This window comes from Sabethes cyaneus, chromosome 3 (assembly GCF_943734655.1).
Source record: "Sabethes cyaneus chromosome 3, idSabCyanKW18_F2, whole genome shotgun sequence".
NCBI classification, from domain to species: domain Eukaryota; kingdom Metazoa; phylum Arthropoda; class Insecta; order Diptera; family Culicidae; genus Sabethes; species Sabethes cyaneus.
In genome coordinates, this window is record NC_071355.1 from 221,120,080 (window position 1) to 221,143,833 (window position 23,754).

Consider the following 23,754-nt stretch of genomic DNA (forward strand, 5'->3'; position numbering starts at 1 on the left):
ATTTGGTGAAGCTGATTTTTCCAAAAACAGCATGTAGCTCACTAGACTGCATAGAGACAATCAATAGAACGCGCAAATTCAACATCATCCTCTGAATATGTAGGTAAAAATATCTCTGAGTGCTATGGTTTGATATCTGTGTCACCGTAGAGGGAATATAATGAACTGATGTTTTCCTTTTTTCAAACTCATCGTTTTTTGTCAACTGTTTTCAGTTGTTTCATTGCAAATTTAGAAAATATCACATGATACAGTTCTCAAAGTTTACTAAAAAATCCGAATTTTTTAAGCTGTCGGGCCTCTTGGCTCCACTGTTTCGAGGTATAAAAAGTGTAATTCTCAGTTTTTAAGGTGATCCGCTACTGAATCCCTGCATGGCCGGAAAAATGGCGTCCATGTGAGGATATAGTTGTTGGATTCAGTACCGTTTCACCTTAACCATTTTCAACCAATCAAGTACAAAAGTTCTAATATTTGAAGACCTCGTGTTTAGTGTTCGACATTGGAACGAAAATTGAAGTCCGGGTTCCGGTCCGGTCCGGTTAAAAGTCGACACGAACTTTGTCTTTCCGACTATAAAAACTAATAATACGGTCCGATTTGGCTCTGTTCAGGATAAGAAAGTTCGTGCCAATTTTTAACCGGACCGGACCGGAACCCGGACTTCAATTTTCGTTCCGATGTCGAACACTACCCGTGTTAGTAGTAGCCCAGTTTCAACGAGAATTTCTCATATTTCATATTTTTTTAGGAAAACAAATTTTTATATATTTGTAGAAGAAATTTACCTGAACTCGAGGTGAACATATTTAATATTCAAAATTAAATTAAATTAATATTCAGTTCATTGGTGTTTACTTTTACTACTAAAACTTTCGGTAACCGGTCAATTCCTCATTACTCCGAAACATGATGACATGAAGAAAATACGAAACCCGTCAAGAAAGACAACTGAATGCATTGGAAACGCACCGCGTCGCGCGTGTTGCAGAACGGCAAGGCGTATTCTTCTCATCTATAAACTGTAAAACTTCATTTTAGCAGAATTTTGAGGCACATTCTAGCACTATTTTAGTTTGTATACACCAGTGCTACTAGTTTTATAAATTGTAAGTAGGACAACTAAACGATCCGTTAATGACCAAAATCATGAATGTTTACAATGAACGAAAAAATATGAAGTTTGCTACCTACCCTACCTATATTATTCGATATGCAATGACTTTTTTTGAAGTTTCAACGGCCCGACCGCTTCTTAATACATGAATGATAAATAATTTATCAATAGTAATTCGTGTGCCCGACTGTTTTGCCGTTTTGGGGCAAATACCTACATGAATTTTCAACAGTTTATAAAATACTTCTTTCTACCATACATCAGATTATCAATAAACCAGAGGTCTTTACGACTATACATACATCTCTCAATTTACATTTAAAACAATGGTACATGTGAGATGCACGGCAACTATTATACCTAGTAAATTTTCATGATGCGCAACGTGAATGAAACCTAACTTCAATCAACGATGTGATCCGGTACATACACTTTCATTAGAAGCACAAGTTACAATAGACAAACTGTTCTCTTCCTTACTCTGCCATATTGAAAACCGCTAAACCAATAGCGTAATCCCGCTGTATTATATCTCTTAATCGCTACATCGCTATCGTCAGTTTGTACAGAAAAGGAAGCAGCTGCTTCTGATTTATATCAATTTTTTAAACACGTGTGTCAGCTGTACATATGTGATATAGCGCACGGTACCGGAGCGCCGTGCGATTTACACCTTTCTACCACCCCACAGCGCATTGTTATTGTTTTCTTGTTTTGTCCTAGGTGCAGCCGATGCAACCACAGCATTCCTCACAAAATGCAACCAACTACCCACCCATATGATACCTCATCTCAAAGGTTTTCGTTGATAATCTGAAGCAAAAGACAGAAGCGTGCTCCAGTAGCAGGAAGAAATATTTATCGCGTGGAAAAAGTCGTGAGAAAGCAAAACCGACCGAGTTGAACTTCCACACACATTTTCCGCGTGCCGTGTTTGACGCGCGATGATGACTGCGTGGGTGCGAAATTGCATTGCATTGCATTGTTAGGAATCTGATTTACGCATTTTTATCTAGTTCATTGGGGAAGTAAGTTTTCTCTGGAGGTTAGCGATCAGTTATAAAACCGTAATGGTAAATAAGTCAATAAATCTTTTTTTCCCTACGTTCAATGAAAAAAAACTGAGTCGAATGGCATATGACATTCGGCCCGCAGGACCTGCTTTCTATTTCCGGTTTTCCGAGTGATTTCTATACCTTTATACTATATTTTCATATAGTAGAAAGGCAATAAGATAAATAATATAAAATAAGAGATAGAGCGGTGTGCTCTGTCGTAACGTTTACTTTTATTTAATGCGCATAGTGAAGATTTAAATCGTTAAAAACCATATTTCTAGCGTGTCTATTAAGCACAAGTGCTTTTCTCGGAAGTATCGTATTCTGCAGTCAAAATTTCTCAATAAGTAGGTATATATTTGGCATGTACATTTGCCACAGGAAATAAAGGAAACATAGAAAATAAAATTTGAGTATAATTTGTAATTTTGACATCCGTCAGCGTCAATGTGACAGTCAATCCGTGGGAAAACCTTTAGTATAACGCCGACGGACGCGCTAACGCAGCATTCTGTTTGGCCCTTAATTCAGCAGAGTCTATTATGTAGTAGATTCTGTAAATAGCGATTGATGATACTTTTACTTTTTAATTTACTATGTATTTAATTATTATTCTGACAGATATGAATTTCGCCGCAAATTTGCAAGTTTCAACAATGTAGGTTTCTACTTTGCGGAAAGTGTTCGAATCTTCCGAGAGCATCAACTAGAAAACAAACTGTGAAATACAGCTTTCAGTCTAGAGTAAAGCGACATTATTTAATAATCTAGTGTTCACATGTGCGACTTAAGAGTCAAACTGAATGCTGCGTCAACGTGTCCGTCAGCGTTCCCATGGGTTTACTGTCAAATTGACACTGACGGATGCGTTGGCGCAGCATTCAGTTTGGCGCTTTACTGTATTGTTCAGCCGAAATGACGTAATAACCCGTGAAGTGGCTTCACATAGCTCTTTAGTAGTGAATTATTCGATCGAGATACTTAGCTGCAATTAAACGGTAGCCTACTACTTACCGGTATAAGCAGAAGAATCATATTAGCCATAATTTCCATCAATCTCAAATCTACTCGTGAGCGCTTTGTTTTGATCTCTTGCTTCCTTCGTCTGTGAAAGGCTAAAACGCGAAGAAAAATTCATCGCCGGGAAAACGAACTCCAGCTCGGCGTCGCCGTTGCTCGCGTCGCTTCGACCAAGCCCGGTATGTAGTCACTCATCGAAAGAAAAATCACTTCTACCATGCGATCCTCTCGTGCCACAATAACCCGTTCGGTACCGAGATCATCGCGGGCTCCGTTGGCCGAGTAGCCTGTCTGATGGGGCTCCAGATAGCAGAGCGGTTTCAGTTCTATCCGCGCTTTCGTAACGATGAGGTGGTACTTTCTTCGGGTCTTTGGTAGAATCAGTTGTTGGCAGGCTAAGAGCAAAAAGTGCTGCTGACATATCTCGAGTGGATTTGCAGAAATTTAAAAACCATATTACAACCATACAGGATATACATCGTAAAAATCTTTTAGTAGATCATAAGACCAAAGTTAGACCTATTTAAAAAAAATATAATGAAAATGTTGGTGCGACTCTTGCTTATTTTATCGTTGTTAGCAGGTAATTTGTCTACATCAGTTTAGTAATCAAACAAAGTGTACCAATAATTTATAAAGCATAACGAGCACACACGATCACAGACCGATTATGGTTTCGTTGGTGGCGAAATGGAAAGTGTTTCCCGCGTTGGAAAGTGTATCTTTTCTGTGGAGAGGAAAATAATGGAAAATGCGATCAGAAACCAAACGCAATTTTTCACAGTTTAAATGTGCGAAATAAGGCCCAATAAAATGAATGTGCGATTGTTCCTTTCAGAGACGTGGGGCCTGTTTTCTGGTGGTGTTTTCGATCTGAATTTCTTGAAGTGCATGTGGAAAAAAGACTACGACTGCCCGCACGAGGATATACGATTTTTCCTCTACACAACGTAAGTATTAGGTTGCGCTCGCGCGCAAAGCATAATTACTAATTGGTGTTAGCTTAAGGGTCAGTAGTTCATACAACTAGTCAGACAGTTACGAACACAATAGGAACATCTGGAACGGTTTTATTTTTCTCTATGGTTGTTTTCAGAAGTCTTATATCAAATGGGGACCAACAATATCGCACGATTTATACCGGAGGTCTATTACAGTCACGATCAACTGATGCTTGTTGAGAGATATCGTTTTCCGGGGCATTTGGCATAGATCACAAGAATAACATATACTTTTATGAACAGAAATTTGGCTTTTAGAAGGCCCATTACGTTTTAAAAACTTTCTAATAAAGCTAATAAAGAATATACGAAAGTCATATAAAAAATAATGAAATTAACAAATAAAAAATCCAGTTAGGAATAGCTTATTGAAATTAACACAATTTATTTTTGAACTAGATCTGAACGCTGCAGAGTAATTATCTTCATTAGACAGGAAAGCAACATTTTTCCTAATGAATAGGCCGAAATTTTCAACCTATTCATTAGTACACTCCGCCTGAAACACTTTCCGATCAAATGTTTCTGCTGAGAACACCTAAGATGTTAAAACACAGGAACCACACATTACTGTTGCGACCGGATATAAGACGATTATTTCAAATGTTCCACTTCTCGGCAGTTTGCAATTTGCATGAAAACTGTTATTGTTGCAGTGAATGTTCTTGTTTGCTTTCGCTGCCTCCTTCAACCGTGTTAATTGACTTAATTGTGGATAACCCCCTGATTATGATTATGATTCATTGTGCAAACAGCATACTATGGTGATCAAACTACTGCTCCTATTCCTATTTGTGTACGAAACTGGTATTTTTGCACCTTTTTGAAGCTTTTCGTTTTCAATCAGCAATGTCCTGTATTGTTCTAAACAGATTTAAAGCTAAATAGTAGGATTTTGCCCACAAATTGACACGTCACTAATTCTGATGACCCAATCACAACATGGTTTTCTGAATGGAATTAAATTGAGATTAATTAAAATTAGTTTGTTGCTTTTTGACTTTGATCCAATGACTAGCCGCTAAACCCAGACTTAACTCATGGATCAGGTATAACTTTGTAGAAATTGTTGCGACACAATTTGTCTAAGAAGTATTTGACAATAAACAGAGTAAAACATTTTTGACAGTCGCACCAAGGTTTTAAACTCCGCTTTGATATTATATCTAGTTTTTTAAATATTTTCAGTACTTCAATAATCAGTTCAGGTCCTCCAGGGCTCCCAATAATACAAAAAATCCTTTAGGGCATTCTTACAACAAAGTACTTTGATGTTTTCATTTCAAAATCCTTCCACACTTCTGAAATTGGCACTTTCAGCTCAGCAATGCTGTTATTCCAAATAACACGCTTCTACTACATGTAGTTTAAATAGCCTATTTATGACTTGTATTAGTCGTATAGCCGTCAACTGAACTACTCTATAACAAATGTGTTACTAGGGATATTGCTTGTTGTTGGAATTGATCCGTCACACAATGATTCCTCACGTTCCCCACTGGATCCGGACTGTCGAACTAGAATTTTGTAACCGAACTGATGTGAATAAAATAACTGAAGGCATAAAGTTAGCCTGTTCTGCTATTTGTAGCTCTGAATTGATCTCAATTATTAGATACCGACAATGCCGTAGAAACGTTAACCTCACAGCTAATGCTCACTGTTCTTTTATCGCTTTGTTCCTGTTCAATGCCCTCGGAGAAAACCGCCTTGGTCGAATTAAAATGGATTCGCGCAGCCGCTTTGAGAAGATATATCAATTCTCACAACCCGTTTACAAAGGGTGAATTTAACATCGCTATGAGTAACCAGCGAGCTTTAATATACCACGTTTATTCAAGATATGCCCAGCGTAAGGAAGCTGTTCTAAAGCGCAACTCATAAAGCTTTTGGCGATTTTTAGCCAAAAAAGTAAGAGTGGACTGCCAATAATTATGTTTATTGCTAAAAGAGCTATACCGCCCAGTTAGCTTCGGGGTACAATGATGGCCTAACAAGCCTGTCGTCGGGGCTGACTCAGCCCTGCGATATTTCGAATGCTGCTCCTAATCAGGTGATAAATTTCATACGAAATGCATCACCTGATTGGGATAAATGCCGACAGTAGTTGAGGTGGCTCATCAAACTTTGATAGCTCACCGATACGACATGGCATAAATTAAAAGAGGACACACCACAATAGATCAAAATAATGGTCGCGGTGGTAAGTCCCCAACACGGAAAAAAGCCTGTCGTCGTATATTCTAATTTCGGCTGGGAGGTGTTGCTATAGAGTCAGTAGGATCGTTGATCTAGCCCCGTAATTGTCCTGTACTCTAACGTTTATACCCATGGCTTTGCTTTTTTGCTAAAAGAGCTAACGCTCGCGACGAAATCTGCAATCTGTTTACCGACTATTTTTCTAGGATTTTAAATCTAATTTTGCCAGCGTGCAATCCATAAATTTGGCACTGAAATCTGTGCCCAGCGACGCTATTGATGTCAGAGTCAGAGCTTCTGCAGAGGTTGGATCTGATGGGATCCCTTCGATTATGCTAAAAAGATGTACTGATTCTATTGAAATCCCGTTGACCATCGATTTCAATGGATCAATAATCCAGGCAAAGTTTTCTGAGAAATGTACAAAACTGTAATGTTTCTCATACATAAAAAAGAAGACAAACGTGACATCACTTACCACCGTGGGATCTCTTCTCTGTGTGCCGGATCCAAACATTTGGAAATTTTAGTAGGAGACATACCTCTTGCTGCAGTCAAATTATACATTACACCTTTTTAGCTTGGTTTCTTCAAAGAGAGATCAATAGGTATAAATCTTCTTTATATTTTCAGTCACCGTAACGTTGTTAATAACAGGTGTCGTTGATTCTTCTCGGTGAAAAAAGACTCTTTTCCTTTTCTGCGTAACGTTTCAGACTAGTACGCTTCACCTATCGTCAAACCTGTCGTCAGATAGGAGAAGCGTACTAACCTGAAACGTTACGAAGAAAAGGAAAAGAGTCTTTTTTCACCGAGAAGAATCAATGACACGTGTTATTAGGTATAAATCTTGTTAAATTCTTGTAAATTCTTCATGAAAACATCATCACCAAACAGATACAATTGTTGTGCTGATCATCAATTGTTGTCGGCTAAAATCAATTGCTTGGGTGCTTCTACACATTTCGTTCGATGGCTGAAATCCTACCTAGTTAATCGTAAAATAAGTATCAATCTGATCTCATGTCAGTCGCACAGGTTAACTAACAATCCTGGAGTACCGCAGGGAAACAACCAGAGGCCTTTACTATTCTCAATCTTCTTAATGATATCTGTCTGCTGTTACCAGATGCTTGTAAACTCGCATATTCTGGAGATGCTAAGATTTGTATTATCCTGAAATTAAATGAAAAATGTAAGGAATTACAACGACTAGTGAAACTGTTTGAAACTGATTCGTATTGCTGAAATCAACTGGTATTTAGCATTCAAAAATGTTGCGTCATATCCTTCTTGCGTCGACTACATATCGACTAAGCTTATGAAGTCGACGGATGCCCTCTTGGCACAGCACAAATGGTGAAAGAGCTTAGAGTGTTGGTAAATTTGCAGATTCACGTTCAGAGGTCATTACTCAATCATCGTTGTCAAAACTAAGATAAACTTAAGTGGCATATCTAAACCTACTAGCAGTTTTCGAGATCCCTACTACCTGCGATCATTATTTAACACCCTCGATCGCTCTGTTTTAGAAACAGTCCTTATCATACCACTGGTTTACTAGAGTTGAAACTATTCAAAACCGATTTCCTAAATTCGCTCTGAGGCTGCTTCCATGGAGTAACTCATGCATGCCAACAGGCTTCATTTTCGGTTTTTTGTTCAGTAGATGCTCATTTGACTACAGCGCTTCAGCTAAATAGAATTGTAAAGTAGTAATGTAAAGGGCCATTGAAAAGGTTATTATTATCTACAATATAGGTGAAGAAGTACAGTTTTAACTTGTATTTACGACGCTATGGGGCTGCTACCCCGTTGGTTGGTAGCCATATGAGCGCTGCATTGCGTCCTAAATACAAAAGATAAAACTGTACTTTCTTCAACAGTATTGTAAATAATAATAACCTCTTCAATTGCCCTTTACACTACGTTTTCGAATTCTGTTTCATTGAAGCGCTGTAGTCAAATGAGCATGCATTGAACAAAAAACCAAAAATAAAGCGTGCATGCCAATCCGGTTTACAGCGTCGTTGAAAGCCAATCAGAGGCACAATCGCAATTAAACTATTGCTAGGAAACGGCAATTCTCTACAATTTCTTGAGAAGATTAATTTGAACCTATCTGAGATCCAGAGAATTCATCAGGATAAATTTCAGACGGATGGACTACGGTAAAGGGTGTCCACGGTAAAATTGCAACACTCTCAAGATGCTATAACTTTTGAACCATTGGACAAAATTACTTAAAATTTTGCATGGAGAAAGTTCAAAGTCATTGTTTACACTGTGTGAGTCTTTTCATCAAGGGTGCAAAAATCTGAAAAATAGCATCGGAAGAACAGGTCGTTTGCGAAAAAGTTCTGCACAATTTGCACATCGAAAATAAGTTATGGACGACGAGACCTACGTGAAAGCGGACTTCAACCAGACTCCGGGGAACCAGTATTTCACTGCAAAGAAGAAGTTTGATGTCCCAGAGAACCCCCGAAAACTAAAGATGTCGAAGTTTGGCAAGAAATTCTTGATTTGGCAGGCAATTTGTTCATGTGTACGCCTTTTGTGCCCACAGATACCATGAATGAACCGGTGTATTTGAAAGAGTGTCTCCAAAAGTGACTTCTGCCTCTTCTGAAGTCTCACTACTGTCCTAGGAATCTTCTGAAACATCCCAAAGTAGTCAAAACAGCCGAAGAAATGAAGAAAGAATGGGTAAATATGCAAAACATGTCGATTTGGAGGTTGTGCAAAATCTAATGGGTGGGGTTTTGGCCGAAGTACAGGTAGTCGGATACGGAGGCGAAATTTGATAAAATAAAGACGTTAAAACTAAGTTTAATTGTTTCATTTGATGCCCTGAAAGTTTGATAGCAATCGGATACAAACTCGAATGTTGCGAATTAATTTTGTGTGTTGCCATTTTATCGTGGACACCCTTTAGAAATGGCCTCGCTTTTGCTAGTTACAGTGAATTGAACAAAGAGTACCATGCATTCAACTTTTCGAAACCTGCTACAATTGTTAAGACTCTAATTAGTAGTTAGATCTATTATAGGTAGTATTTATTTGTAAATAGATCTAGGAATTAGGAAACAAATAACAAAGATATTAGCACCGTTAGGCTGAACACGAACTTTTTGCGTGGATATTTCACTTTGAATGGAATCAAGCCGAAATATCAATTTATTTGACAAATTCACCTGTCAAAAATAAACTTTCCAGATGCACGAATTGGATCATCAAAAATCCTTCTCCGGAAATTCGAATATGGAGATACTCTGATTCCTTTAGCAGATCTTGTCAATAGTCGAAAAATTGATCGGGCCCATCCAAGCTGAACTTTTTTTTGTCTTACAAAATGGTAAGTTCAGTGTAGTCTTGATGTTCGATAGTGAGTGAGATAGTGAAATTTGAAGTGTAATCAACATCTAAATAGATCGTTAAACCCTTACTTTTTGATTTTCGTTTGATCAAAACATTGTTTTCTGGATGAATTTGAATAGTCTCTTGCCACTATTTCCGGTCTGTTAACCCTACGTCTGATTTCGCGACTTGATACACCTTTCTTTTTATAGGATTCAACCGTTGCCCTCTGTTTTGTATTTTGAATACTAATTTTTTAAAACCAATAAACCATAAACCAATCTAGCAAGAAAACCTTGCAAAAATAACCCGGCAGGCTAAACTTAACGGATCCAGGTTCATTGAAAACACGTGATTTTGATAGTCACAACATCACAGTACACCATAAAAACATATGCTGCAATAATACTGTTTTTCAGAGATTTTCTGTCAAATTTCCGCAACGTCATAAAATATGTAAGCTTTGTGTTTGGGCATTAACAGGCATTGGTTATGAAGTTTGGTTTCTCAATCAACATAATAAAAAACCCTAAATAACAATGAAATATTCTATTCGTCTTCCGTCTTACGATTTTTACGACGACATAAATATATTATAATGCAATCGTAATCGATTCATGTAAAACAGATGCGTCAAAGTATCATTGCATCACTGTGATAAGCGGAAGAGTAAAGAAATGAAGAGAATCTCTTATTGTTAGGGTTACGGACCCTCTTCGTCATACGTAAACACGATCCATACTTTATTGCGAGTTTTCATAAGAACTAATCCGCAAGTACTCAAGTTTTTTACGCCAGGTAAATCTGACACATCTTGCCTCTACATATATACCATGGACAGACAGCAATTATTTACAAAAATCTATGCATGTATTCTTTAAGCCGTGTGCAAGAGCTACCCACCAATTACAAAAGAAGTGGAAATAGTTGGAAGCACAGCTCAAAATTTCAAGTAGTTACTCTTCGTCATACTCAAACTTCTCTTCGTCATGCTCAAAACTGGTAGAAAAACCAAGAGGACTTCTATTTTGTTAACAAAAAAAAAACAAATCTATTTAAAAAAAAAACAAATCTATTTTTTGAAAAAAAAAACAAATCTTTTGAACAAATGAAAAAGAGCAATTTTCTAACATAATCTTTTCCTCGATAGCGAAGAGACAATCCATAAATATCAATATCAGGTTAGTTTGACTGTAATTCGCATCAAAATTGGTTATAATGCAGGTTTCTTGACCATATGTCTGGAAAGTAGACGAAGACCCGCCGTAGACGAACCCATCCAGCACCCTACCTGGTACCGTTTGATACGTTGCTCGAGATTTCACCACAAACCTAGATATAATAATACGATGGTTATAAATATGGGTAATAAAAATATTACGATATGGTTGTAAAAAATAATACAATTATTACAGTCGTCTAAAACAGCGGTTACTGGTTGTGTTTTATAGGAATTTATTTTACTGGGATTTTTCAATTACACAGCAGCGTCATCCGAAGACACTTGCAACAGTTTTGAATTTTCACTAGGTAGGTATAACTTGCGAAGTATTCCGCTTAGGTCCAAGTGAAGGTAATCACTTCTATAGTGGCTAGTGCTTTTGAATTATGATTATGAAAAGGAAAATCTGTGGAAAAAACCGAGGTTGATGAACAGTTGCATAGTGCGTAACATAGCTGCAGGTATAAAATAGCTTACACCGTGGCCCTTAACCTCTTAGTGCAGAATAAGTTGACAACGATACAGAGGAAGAAAAAAGCGCCAGAAGAAGGACAGTTATCGTGAAAAGTTAGAACAACTGTTCCAAGCTAATGAAACGCGCAAGTTCTTCCAGCAGGTGGATGAGAATTCCCTCCTTCTGGTCACAAACGAGCGCCAGCTGGTCGACAGGCAGAAATAACTTTTCGTTGGGTATCTCAATGGCGATGTAACAGGAAATTAACCAAGGAGTGCCTACAAACAATAATAGCGTGCCGTATTCCGAACTCGAAGAGATCCGGTGAGAAATCGGTTAGCTGAAGAATAATACAGCCGTCAGGAAGGATTGACTCCCGGTAGAACTCTGCAAAAATGGCAAAGAACTACTATCAGCGGCTCTTCAGTAGACAATTTCGACGATTTGGGTGAAGGAGAAACTGCCGACGGAGTGTAGGGAAGGCGTGTTTTGTCCCATCTACAAAAAGGGCTATCGGCTCAATTTCTGTAATCACCGCGCCATTAAGCTGATCAACGCCGCTCACAGGGTGCTCTTGGAGATCTTCTTACATCGTCTATCCCCAATGGCAAGAAATTTCGCAGGGCAATATTGGGCAGGTTTAATGATGGCGCGTATTACTACGGATCAACTTTTCACTCTCCGACAAATCATCCAGAAATGTCGGGAATACAACGTGCCATATTTTCGTGGATTTCAGGGCAGCAAACGATATAATCGAAAATGAACAGCTGTGGCAGAAAATACACGGTAATGGTTTCCGGACACACTACCCTGGAGCATATGTGTATGTTGGGAACACTTTCGAGAGTCATTTTGAATCGCGCAGAGGGCTACGCCATGGGGACGGACTGTCCTCTATGTTATTTATCATTGGTACTGAAGGTGTCATCCGCCGAGTGGGTATTGAAACGAAAAGATCGATATTCAGCAAAAATAGTCAACTTCTAGCGTTTGCAGACGACCTTGATATCATTACTAGAAATCTTGGGACGGCGGAGGTAATCTACGCCAGACTAAAAACTGAAGCTAGGAGTCAAAAACCAAATATATGGTGGGAAGAGGCTCCAGAGAAAACAACGTTCGCCTCCCAAGGACAGTGACTATTGACGGCGATGAACTAGTAGTGGTTGAAGAGTTCATATCTGTAGGGATCTCTGGAGACTGCAACTTTGTGGAGAGTGGTGCAGGCGCATGAACCACGAGTTGCAGGCACTGCTTGAAGAGATTCTCATCGTACACCTAGTGAAAGTAGGGAGGCTACGGTGGATCAGCCACTCCGCAAAGATGCCGGACGACTGTGCAATGAAATCAGTTCTCTTTAAGAACCCCACTGGCACCAGGAATACAGAACCTAACGCTCTGGTTCATGGCTGGACCAGGTTAAAGCTGACTTGCGTGCGTCGAGAGGTTCAACTGGCTGGCGATCAGTAGCTCAGGACCGAGTACAGTGAAAAGAAATTGTTGAAACAGGAACAGCCATCCCGGCTCTGTGCATGTGGTTACTTGCAAAACATTTCTGATTTTCTATCTCTAACTATAAAAATGATTGTCTGTCTGTCTGTTTGTACGATCCTTATAGACTCGGAAACTACTGAACCGATCGGCGTGAAAATTTGTGTGCACGAGTTTTTGGGGTCGGGGAAGGTTCTCATGATGGTTAGAGACCCATCCCCCTCTCTCTTTTAAGAGGGGGGCTCTCATACAAATGAAACACAAATTTCTGCATAACTCGAGAAATAATCAAGCCAATGTGATGATTTCGGAGAAAGTTATTTTTGATGGTGTATTGGGACCCCTCTCCCCTCTAAGACTGGGAGCTCCAATACAAACGAAATACAAATTTCCTCATAACTCGAGAACTAATCAAGCAAATGGAACTAAATTTGGCATGTGGGAGTTTTTGGAGGCAGGAATTTTTTCTATGGTGTACTGAGACCACAGAACAGAAGTGGAAGTAGAAAACCAAACACGTCGACGCTACTTTCTACAAATACTAGCGAACCTGGCGGTGGCGAGTCACTTTTTTCCACGAAAACACACGAACGCATACGAATGCACACGAAAGCATGTGAAAGCTGCTATACGATTGGCAGCGAGCGTTCTGCTTATATTGTGTTATTCGCTTCTGTGCGAAACCTTCCTAAAGAAAAATAAAAACAAAAAAGACTCTGTTACCAGTTTTGATCGCCGAATCGTTCGGACTTCCACTTCTGTTCTGTGCTGAGACCCCTTCCTACTTTAAGAGGGGGGGGGGGGGGGTTCTCATACTAATTTCCACCTAACTCAAGAACTAATCAAACAAATGGAACCAGATTACGCATGTGGAGGTTTTTGGAGGCAGGAATTTTCTCTATGGTGTATTAAATTTCCTCTCCCCTCTAAAAGAGGGGGAGTCCCATGCAAGTGAAATACAAATTTCCTCATAACTCGTGAACTAATCAAGCGAATGGAACCAAATTTGGCATGTGGTAGTTTTTGGAGCAGGAATTTTTTCTATGGTGTACTGAGACCACTCTCTCCTTTAAGGCGGGGGGGGACTCCCATACAAACAAATCACAAATTTTCACATAACTTAAGATCTAATGAAGTAAACGGAACCAAATTTGGCGTGTGGGGGATTTTGGAGGCATGAATTTATTTTATGATGGTTTGAGATCTCTCACCCCTGTGGTAGAGAGGCAGGGCTACAAATAAAACAAATAAAACAGAAATTTTTGCGGAACTCAAAAACTGAGCGAACTCGAGAAATTTTAGACTCTTCCATGAAACATTAGTCAATAACAAAACCACCAAAAACTAGGAAGCTCTTTTGCCGTATTTTTCTAGAACGTAAAATCACTATCATAGACGAAAATTGAAAATCACCAGAAGGAAGAACCCAAATAATTGCCACCACAAAGACGTATCCCGTTTCTAGACATTCCAATTCACTTTTTCCTGTACCAATAATGCATAGCACAGTGACCCAAAAATTGCTGCTACCTACCAGGTAGTGGTTCCCGAAGCGTTAAATGCAGCGGGGTAAATTTCCATCTTATCAACTCAGCTTGTCGATTCAACCAGTTTTTAACCGTGCAGTGCACAAAACCAGATTTTCCCCGGCGGCGGCAGCGGCAGCGGTAGCGGCGAATGTCTTTTTTCTATGAAACCAGAAAAGCACACCCGATGCCGTTACGGCCGGTACGATTCGCATCTATTGCCATTTTTCTCGATTTGCTTTCCGTTTTACAATCACACCGCTCAACACATTTGAAGTTGTGGTAGCTTATAGAGTTCTCCGTTGAGATTGTCATTATTTTTATTCCGATTATGCTCTCCACTATGAAATCGGCTAAAATGGCAAAAATGGAATCAGCCGCGAACATGCCATTACCTACCTATACTGGTTATTTTCTATGGTGCCATAAAAAATTAAAAAGAGAGCACTTGACTGTCTAGTCTGGGACTTACCGCTTGCAACAACCACACTAACATTCAACGATTCAAGATCAATGTCGAGATGAAAGTGAATTTTCCTGCTTCGTTGCACTTGCATTACATTGATTTACGTTGCGTGCGGTTCATCTTGCATGTGCCGAGTGGTACAGTTTTTTTTCTTCCAACAACCGGCTCGAGACTTACTTCCACTGCACTGTCTGTATTATTTCTAACCGATTCCTGTTGTTTTCCACCTTCCACCTACGGTGAAGAAAACAGTGAAAATGGATTTGAAACAGACTAGACGGCTTACCGATGTGGATGAATAGAAAAAAATGAAAGAATGGAAGTGGTTTAAAAGAAGGGTAATCACAGATTATATAATAATCGTCTATACGGGTGGTGGAACGGTGGGGTGGTGGTTACTTGCTTTGCGGAATCTCACAGGTGAAGTGAACGCTTGGTGGGCATTTCGTTTGCCATTATCGGTTAGATCGGAGTATGTCGGTGATTTATGTCATTATCGATGTTTATCTTTTGCTTCTGATCTGTAAAAGTTTCAGCGGCTTAAAAGGGATTAACCGTTAAAAGTTGGCCGAGGCATAGAATGGTTCCGATTTTTTTTTCTTATGGGAACACCAGGTGCCTGAAGCTAAACAAAACTAAGTGCATGTTCAGTAATATAATTGTTGCTTGCTTCCACTCGGTACATTTGCCGAGCAAGCAATTTATTGAACGGTCAGAAATGTTTATTTTTATTTTAATAACTTTAATAACGACAGCAACATTCAATAATTGTAGCACACATGATGAGATCCTTATTCAGTGCGTTCAATAGCAAATATTGTTACTTATCTTGTTTAACAGTTTTAATTTCCATTTTGCTTTTTTATACTCTGAAGTGAGGAATGTAAGTAATTTTTTGTTCCTTGTTTTAGTGACAAAATGTCAAGTTAGCTTACCTCTAGGGATGATCAATGACCAATTGGTTAAAACCACATTAAATAACGACAATACCTCTAGGGAACAACATCGTACCCACGTAAAATACAATTTATTCCTGCTCGATGTGCATCGCAAGATCGTGCTATTCCATTCATAGGCATTCTTCCGCACAGTGAACAGTTGACGAAGGACGGAACTGGAATCTGCTAACTGATGGTCGCAAAGTAGTACTGCAACTGCAATTGTATAAATGAATAAAAGATGTTTCGCTATCGGAAAAGCGAGTTTTGCACGATAACTGAAGGTTCATGAACTGTCATTGTGAGAAATTGTGTAAATAGGAAAGTTATTTCTTCAAATCAAACGGGTGAAGCGAATCGGCAGAGACATTGGGAATATTTTCTGATTCGCAACAACATAAACATTAACTCAATTAACTGTCATTTATTTCACCCTTAACGATTAAGAGCTAGTGCAGCATATGGTGGCTATGAGCAACCGCTGGTTGCGTTTTCACCATTTCCACTGTGGTCGCAGCGGTTATAAAAATAAATCGATACAATTATGCTATTTTTTATAATTCAAACATTCCTTCGATGCACCAGATCGGAACGAAATCTGAAATACAGTCAAGGGCCGATAGAAAAAATAGACGCCGATGAAACTTGTTGGAAACATCTTAGGGTTTTATCGTACAGGACGTGAATGCTGCGGCTTATACAGCGGCCTTGACGATGTTGCAGAAAATAGACATATGTAATCAACACTAAGAAACTGATCGAGGGTTAATAATCTTGCTACTTTAAATTACGAACTATTGAACTAATATTGAGCAGTAGTTGGACATCAATATCATCTTTGTTTCAACGGTTGCATGTCATAAATTGACAACGATTTTTAGATAAAGTTAAGAAGGAACCCGTGTAATACAGCATTAAGGCGGGACACAGACAAAGACTAGATTAAGATATCCAGTAAAAAGTAATACCGGGTTCCGTGGTGAATGACCCTTTGGGTTAAAACCACTCAAAAAAAAAATAATAATAATAATACCGGGTTTATAGAATTCAGATAAATTACAAAACTTGTGAAGAAATGTGTTATAATACGTTTACTGCCGTGAATCGCATAACAATCCCATTTAAATAGGAAACTCCATAGAAAATGGGACTGATATGCGATTCACGGCAGTTTAAAGCATTACCAAAAATCTCTAAAAAATCAGAATCAGTTTATTTTTAATAGTAAATACAAAGTGTTAGACAGATTGGTGCAGATATTTTAGGGGATGATAGAAGATCATACTTGACGAAAAAAATCCTTCTACGCATATGGTCAAATCTCAATCGGTACAGAGTTATTGAACATTTTTAGTTTTCGGTTCTGTTTACCTTAAATTAGCTCTGGTATAAAAACTATGCTAGCTAGCTCGATTTTGTTACTTTCATTCGAAAGCTGAGCAAATTTTCTACTGAAAATTGGTCTTAAAACATCTATCTCTTCTAGTTTCATTGTAATTTCATTTTTAACGTATGGTTTTGGATGTTGAATTAGTATCAGAAAACTGTTCGAACTCATACATCACGCATAGCACACATGATCAACGCGTGCGACGGACACGATTAACCGCATATGGAAAACAGTTTCGAAAATGACTTCTCGGATCTCTCTGGGACGTTTCTGAAAACGATTGCAGTATTACAATGTATTCTTCGGAAGGACTCGCGGACATCCCCCTTTGTTATGGCTTCGCTAATTATGTAGCAACGACAGCCCAGCAGGAGTATGGTTGTAGATTTTCTGATCGTCGGCTACCAAATGCAAGTAAGTGAACACAAATACAGAAGTGTTCGTTTTGTTGCACAATGATTTTAATTCAGGGACGTCTATGACAACGCACCGTCGCTTTCGATAAAGAACGTTGTTTTTAACCAGGCTTCGAGGGAAGCCTCAGCCTCATCAGCAAGCGGCGTCAGCGATTGACCATAAAATTTTGCGAATCGTGGGAAATGATTTCAAGACAAGAACAAGGCAAGTTGCGATACAGTCCATTGTCATCATGAAGGTGTAGAACGGGCTGAACAGGGTAAAAATGCGTTATTTTCACACTACAAGCTCAAAAGCTGCTGCCGGCGAATAAACCTAAGCGGCTTCAGTTTTGCAAGATTATGGAAGCAAAAGTGGCGGCGATGCAAAACATTGTTGTTTCTGTTGTTATTTTTCATACGTGTCAGAAGAATGTGTTCATCGCACGCGGTAATCTAGTGTGCTATGCGTGATGTATGAATTCTTGCAGTTTTCAGATACTAATTCAATACCCAAAACCATACTTTTGAAATGAAATCGCAATGAAACTAGAAGAGGTAGACGATTTACGGCAAAGGAAGAATTGTATAACGATACTAAAGCTTTAAATTGGTGAATAACAGCAATTAGTTTCACACATTTTTAGGAGAAAATTGATACTTACTTCTAAAAAGTAACTAAATCTCATGAAGTAGGAGGTTTAAGACTACTCTTCAATACAAAATTTTCTTAGCTTTCGAATGAAAGTAACAGAATTGAGCAAGCTAGCGTAGTTTTTGTACCAGGGGTAATTTGAGGTAAACAGAACCGAAAACTAAAAATGTTCAATAACTCTGTAACGATTGAGATTTGACCATATAGGTAGAAGGATTTTTTTCGTCAAATGAGATCCTCTATCACCCCCTGGAATATCTACACTAAACTACCTAACACCCTGTATTTAACTAGACTAGACTAAAGTGAAGCTGCTTTTTAATGTGCACATAAACCCTATGAACGGGATACTTAACATTCTGTAACTCGGAAGGATAATAAAAAAAATTGCATCTGAAGAAAATCTAAAGTCAAATATATTTTTCTTTTACCGATTTTGGTTATTATTTATATATTACAACTTTTAGTTTTGGGTCATTTACTGAACTGTTACAGAAATCTTTTTAAAATACTCAAAAAATAGTAGGAAATAACGTTCAAAATAACAAAGAAGTCGACGGCATAATTAATTTTTGATTCAATTTTTCCCATTTAGTTGTGATGTTTATTTATGTTTAATTAATTCAATTTTGCTTCAATCCGGTCGAACCATCTAGCACGATGGCTCTGTCTATTCCTTATGTCGATGGAGTTCTTAAAAAACACATATTTCACAGTCATAGTTCACAGTCATCCGGCATCCCTGTGACGTGGTTGGTCCAGCTTATCAGCATCTCGGGATGCTGCCAAATGGATGTGCCTGGACGTTCATGTCCCCGGTGATGATCTTAATAATCCGTGCCGAATAGTTGCTATACGCTACTCCTAGCTACGCACAGAACGCTTTCTTCTCGTCGTTGAACCTACGTACCTATGGGCAGTGCACGTTAACGATGCTTTAATTGAAGACACATTCTTTTGTCTTCAACAGACATATTCTCTCGATGGAGTCTTGCAGTCTATTACGCGATCTTGAATTCAAGCCTAGTCTGTTAATCTCTTCCGCTTTGAATTGCGCACTAATTGTCAAATTACTTACCAGTCGATAAACCTCTCTTTCAGAAACACTCAGCGGCTCATAAGGGGATGGAGGGGGGGAGATGTAGCAACCCTACCAACTATTCAGCCCGATTTTGAGATATTGCCTGGATCCGGAAGAGTAAATGCTAGTCAATGCATGCAAAAATGCAAGTAGCTGCATTGGCCTAAAAGTAAAACGACCAACGTTGGTATAAAAACATAACACATTTCCCAGAGCGCACGGCCCTGGTGACTGTTTATTCCGCATGCCTTGTGGCGGACGAAAATTAAACACACAATTGTGAAACAGCCGTATGGGCATTCAAGGGTTTACCTTTCGGCTTTAGCGAGAATACGCAAGTCAACTAAAGAGAGTGTCAGCGACGCGCATTTAACTCTGTTTATATTAATTGTCCTACCATGAGTGTTTGAGCCCCAAGATGAACATTTGCAAGAACGAATGGTCGATCGTAATCATATGCGGAGTGCAACGTAACTGCAGCTAAAAGAGGTAGGAGAGATTTCCGCATGGAGAGCTCGTATAGGGACAACAAGTAGGTGCGGGATTTTCCCTTTCATTGTCGTTAATAACAAAACTCAATGTAATGAGAAAAATAAGTGATTCGACTCTAGCCCGTCGACCCGTAAGGTCAGCGTGGCGATAAATAATTAAAGCGTTTTTTCTTTTCTTTAGATATAAGTCCGAAGGAGGTACCATCGCCGCCGCCCTCACACCAGTACGGGATCGAAATCAAACGTTCATCACACAAAAGAACGCAGTTATTCTAAAACTTTTTAAAGATTACCCGTCATAACCCTAAATATCATTTTCTAATCTCAAAAATGATTCGCCGTTTAGATTTTGTCACGCTCCTAGGTTTTTTGTACCCGTGGATTTGGTTGAATTCGTGAAAGTTGTAAGGCATGAGATGATATTCGTAATCCGTATTAATAAAACCACCGACGAACTGACATGACACATAGAAAAAAATCCTTTAAAAACCATCGTCCTACACATTTTGCTTGCACTCTAGCACCCTCCGTTATGCATGTTGCGGAGTAGCTTGCATTTGCAGGGTTTTATGCTGCTTGGTTTTTATATTTATACGGTTTTACACTGAAAACTCGAAGCAAAACATGCGCAAAACATGCGAAACATGCTTTTTTGACGAATGAGTAGTTTTCGATTGGACGATGGAATTAACGCGAGTGTCTCGTCTGTTTGTCTGTAATAAAACTGAACACTTTCGGAAAGTTTTTAAGTTTTCGCAAGTTTTGTGTGGATTTTTCTAAATTTTAGTCTGAAACTTAAGTCATTTTTGCCATTTCTGGGCAAATGACAAAGTACAAGACACGAAATATGTTAAACTTGAGTATATTGCAACTCAAATTTCAGAAATTTATTAGAACATAAACTATGAAAAAATATTTACTTTATAAAGTTTTGATTCCTAAGACCCAACAAAGTTAAAATTAAATTAAATTAAATTAAAAATACATATCTGGAAAGAGTCAAACCAAAGAGAAAGCAAATCTTGAGCAAATTTCGAAGAAGCTGATATAATATTAAACAGTTAAAAAAATTTCTAGATGGAATAGAATCAAATTAAGGTGTAGCCATGACATGAATTGAAGAGCACAATTAATTTTGTGGGGAAATTAGGCAAATCGGAGGGGATGGTTTTGAGATAATTGTCATTTTATGATTTTGATCATGGTTCTGAAAAGTTTTTTCTTTCAGTATAATTTTTTTCCTGAAAATACACTTAATTTTCTGCAACTTTTCCTTTGACGTCATTTTGATCAAATAAGTAGTTTTCAAGATAGGCATAATTTTAAAAAAAAAGTAATCTCATTTCTCAATACACCCTTTTGAAAAGTTACTCTTGACGAAAAAAATCAAATGACGAAATGAATTCTTGAATTTTGGTATCCAACACATCCGGGAAATTTCATTCCAATCAAAAATAGTCGAGTCAAACCATTTTGCTAGTTGAGCTGGAATTGCTCTTTCGGCGTATTCAAACTTCTTAACAAACTAAAGAACAGAACAGAAATTTTTTACACTAATGTTATTTTATTCCAATTTCATTGTTTTCAGTTATTACAAACGGGGGAAAATAGTGGATATGAATAGACCAAAAACATTCTTCAGAGCCGGATTCAAGCCGCATCGGGAAACAGCCATCATCATCCATGGATTCAATGGCACACAAACCAGCCGGCACATCATGTTCCTGAAAGATGGTACACAGCACTAATTTTTTAGCATTTTTATCTTCCCAGCAAAATAACCTAAAACCAAAGACAGCCTTTTGGTCGTTTTTATAATCAAGTTGCTTACTAAAAAATTAAAATCAAAATAATTTCAACCGTGCGAGTGCATACCGCCCTCACCGGTGGTGTTAGAAAACTTTCAAAGCTTCCTGCCGTTTGCTGCCACCCCGCCAAAGCTCATTCATTTCATTTTACTCTCGCACAACATAATTCACCTCAAGCTTACCTCTCTCGCAAGTACAACGTGATCGCCGTGGATTGGGAGAGGCTTTCCCAGTACCCATGTTACCTGTCGTCGCTATCGAACACGAAGCTAGTCGCGCAGTGCACAGCACAGGTAAGGGGAAGCTTGTTAGCAATAATTTAAACCGCGCAGAAGTCCGTCGCACCCGGCAATTATCAATTGTTTATTTACCGCTGCAATTTACAGATGTACTCTTTCCTTACCCTTGCCGGCAGTCGCAGCAAGCAGATCACGTGCGTGGGTCATTCACTTGGCGCCCATATCTGTGGAATGATGTCGCACCATTTGACCAAACGTCAGTTCAAAATCATAGGTATGTGCCCACGTTGATCGTTAATGTTGCTCGTGAGACGTTTAATTGGTAATTACCAGACGATCAATCCCGACTTATATCGTTATTATTGTATTATTGTTACTTACTTACTTACTTACGTATTAAAGTTAGGATGACGGCAAAATTGATGCTTTTATTGCCGAATCGATAATAATCTTTTGCGCTTTGTTATATTTATCTCAACATAACCAGGTTTGGATCCAGCGCGACCCCTAATTGAGAAGCACGCTTCAAATCGATTTCGTCTGACCAGGGACGACGCTCAAGTGGTGCAGGTTATTCACACAAATGCCGGATTCCTAGGGCAAACTGCATACACTGGATCCGTTGACTTTTGCATAAACGGTGGCCAACGGCAACCGTACTGTAACGGCGATGATATTAGTAAGTAGATAGAGCTAACGATCCGTGCTAGTTGCTAATGGTTGTGTCTCTTTCAGGGCAAGCACGTTGCAGTCATTTTCTAAGTGTGTGCTATCTGGCGAACGCCATTTTTACCAACATGCCAACAATGGCGTTCCGGTGCCCTAACGGCTGTGTGCGGAATAATCGAATACCATTTGTGCCGGTGCGGTATACGAAAAAGGGACGAATTAAGATTAGGTTTCTGCACATCGGACAGGATACGCCAGACGAGTAAGTTAAATATTGTATCGAAGCTTCTTTCCTTTTTCTTATTGATATGCTTTTCAGACTATCCGGAGGATATTGCATTCACATGCCACAAGCGATGAATTGTCCGTTCAACTAAAGTGTTCAACTGACAAAACAGTTACCTGACGGTGTAAATAATGTAAAAATGTGATATAAATAGATAAAATATGGGATTGTAGCTTAGTTGAGCTTTCAGTAATTTATAAGACTAGAATTTTGTAATAAACTAAGGGGGCATCCATAAAGTACGTCACGCTTATAGGGGGGAGGGGGGGTTGACCTAATCGTGACGATTTGTGACGTAGGGGGGAGGGGGGGTATGAAGTTATGTGACGTCACATGAAAAAAAATCATATGGAAAATTTATTCGGGAAATTATTATTTAGCCTTCATTTTAAGATACAACTATTGAAGGCTTCTATAAAATTAACGTACTGATGGATTTTAAAACAAATAGTAAAATTTTTTGAATGAACACTTTTTCATTTTTCTCATTTCTCATTTATTCTATGTAGTATGAACTCTCCATTAAGGCTTTACAGAATATGCAGTACTCCGCTGAAGAGCTGCTTGAGTACCGTCCTGCCTAAAAGATTTTTGCAACCGCAAATAGCAGTCGCACAAACTCCTGAAGGGTTACTGGAAGCTGCCAGAGACCCATGGCAATGTTTTACCTTGATATTCGTGCTGAACTCAATCGAAGAACAAAAACTCATACCGAAGTTCCACGGCTGCTTTTAAGGTTTTTCGGTATAATTTATACTGCCCCTCACTCAAAAGCTCTCTGAAAGATAGAGTTTAAGCCACTTGCGGATTAAATTTCGCATCTAAGTTAGTGTTGAATGATTACACGATTGAAGAAATACACAAAATGACAAAATCCGTCAGAAA

At 38.7% G+C, this 23,754-nt stretch overlaps 1 protein-coding gene across 1 annotated transcript; it reads left to right on the top strand.

Moving 5' to 3' along the window:
• Positions 1-3,725: 3,725 nt before the first annotated feature.
• LOC128743705 (phospholipase A1 member A-like) lies at positions 3,726-22,960 on the top strand. Its single transcript, XM_053840331.1, has 8 exons — positions 3,726-3,778; positions 4,034-4,145; positions 21,456-21,601; positions 21,853-21,968; positions 22,062-22,188; positions 22,402-22,593; positions 22,650-22,845; positions 22,903-22,960. The coding sequence occupies exons 1-8, from the start codon at positions 3,733-3,735 to the stop codon at positions 22,958-22,960; spliced, it is 993 nt and encodes a 330-aa protein (XP_053696306.1). The 5' UTR covers positions 3,726-3,732.
• Positions 22,961-23,754: the final 794 nt, after the last annotated feature.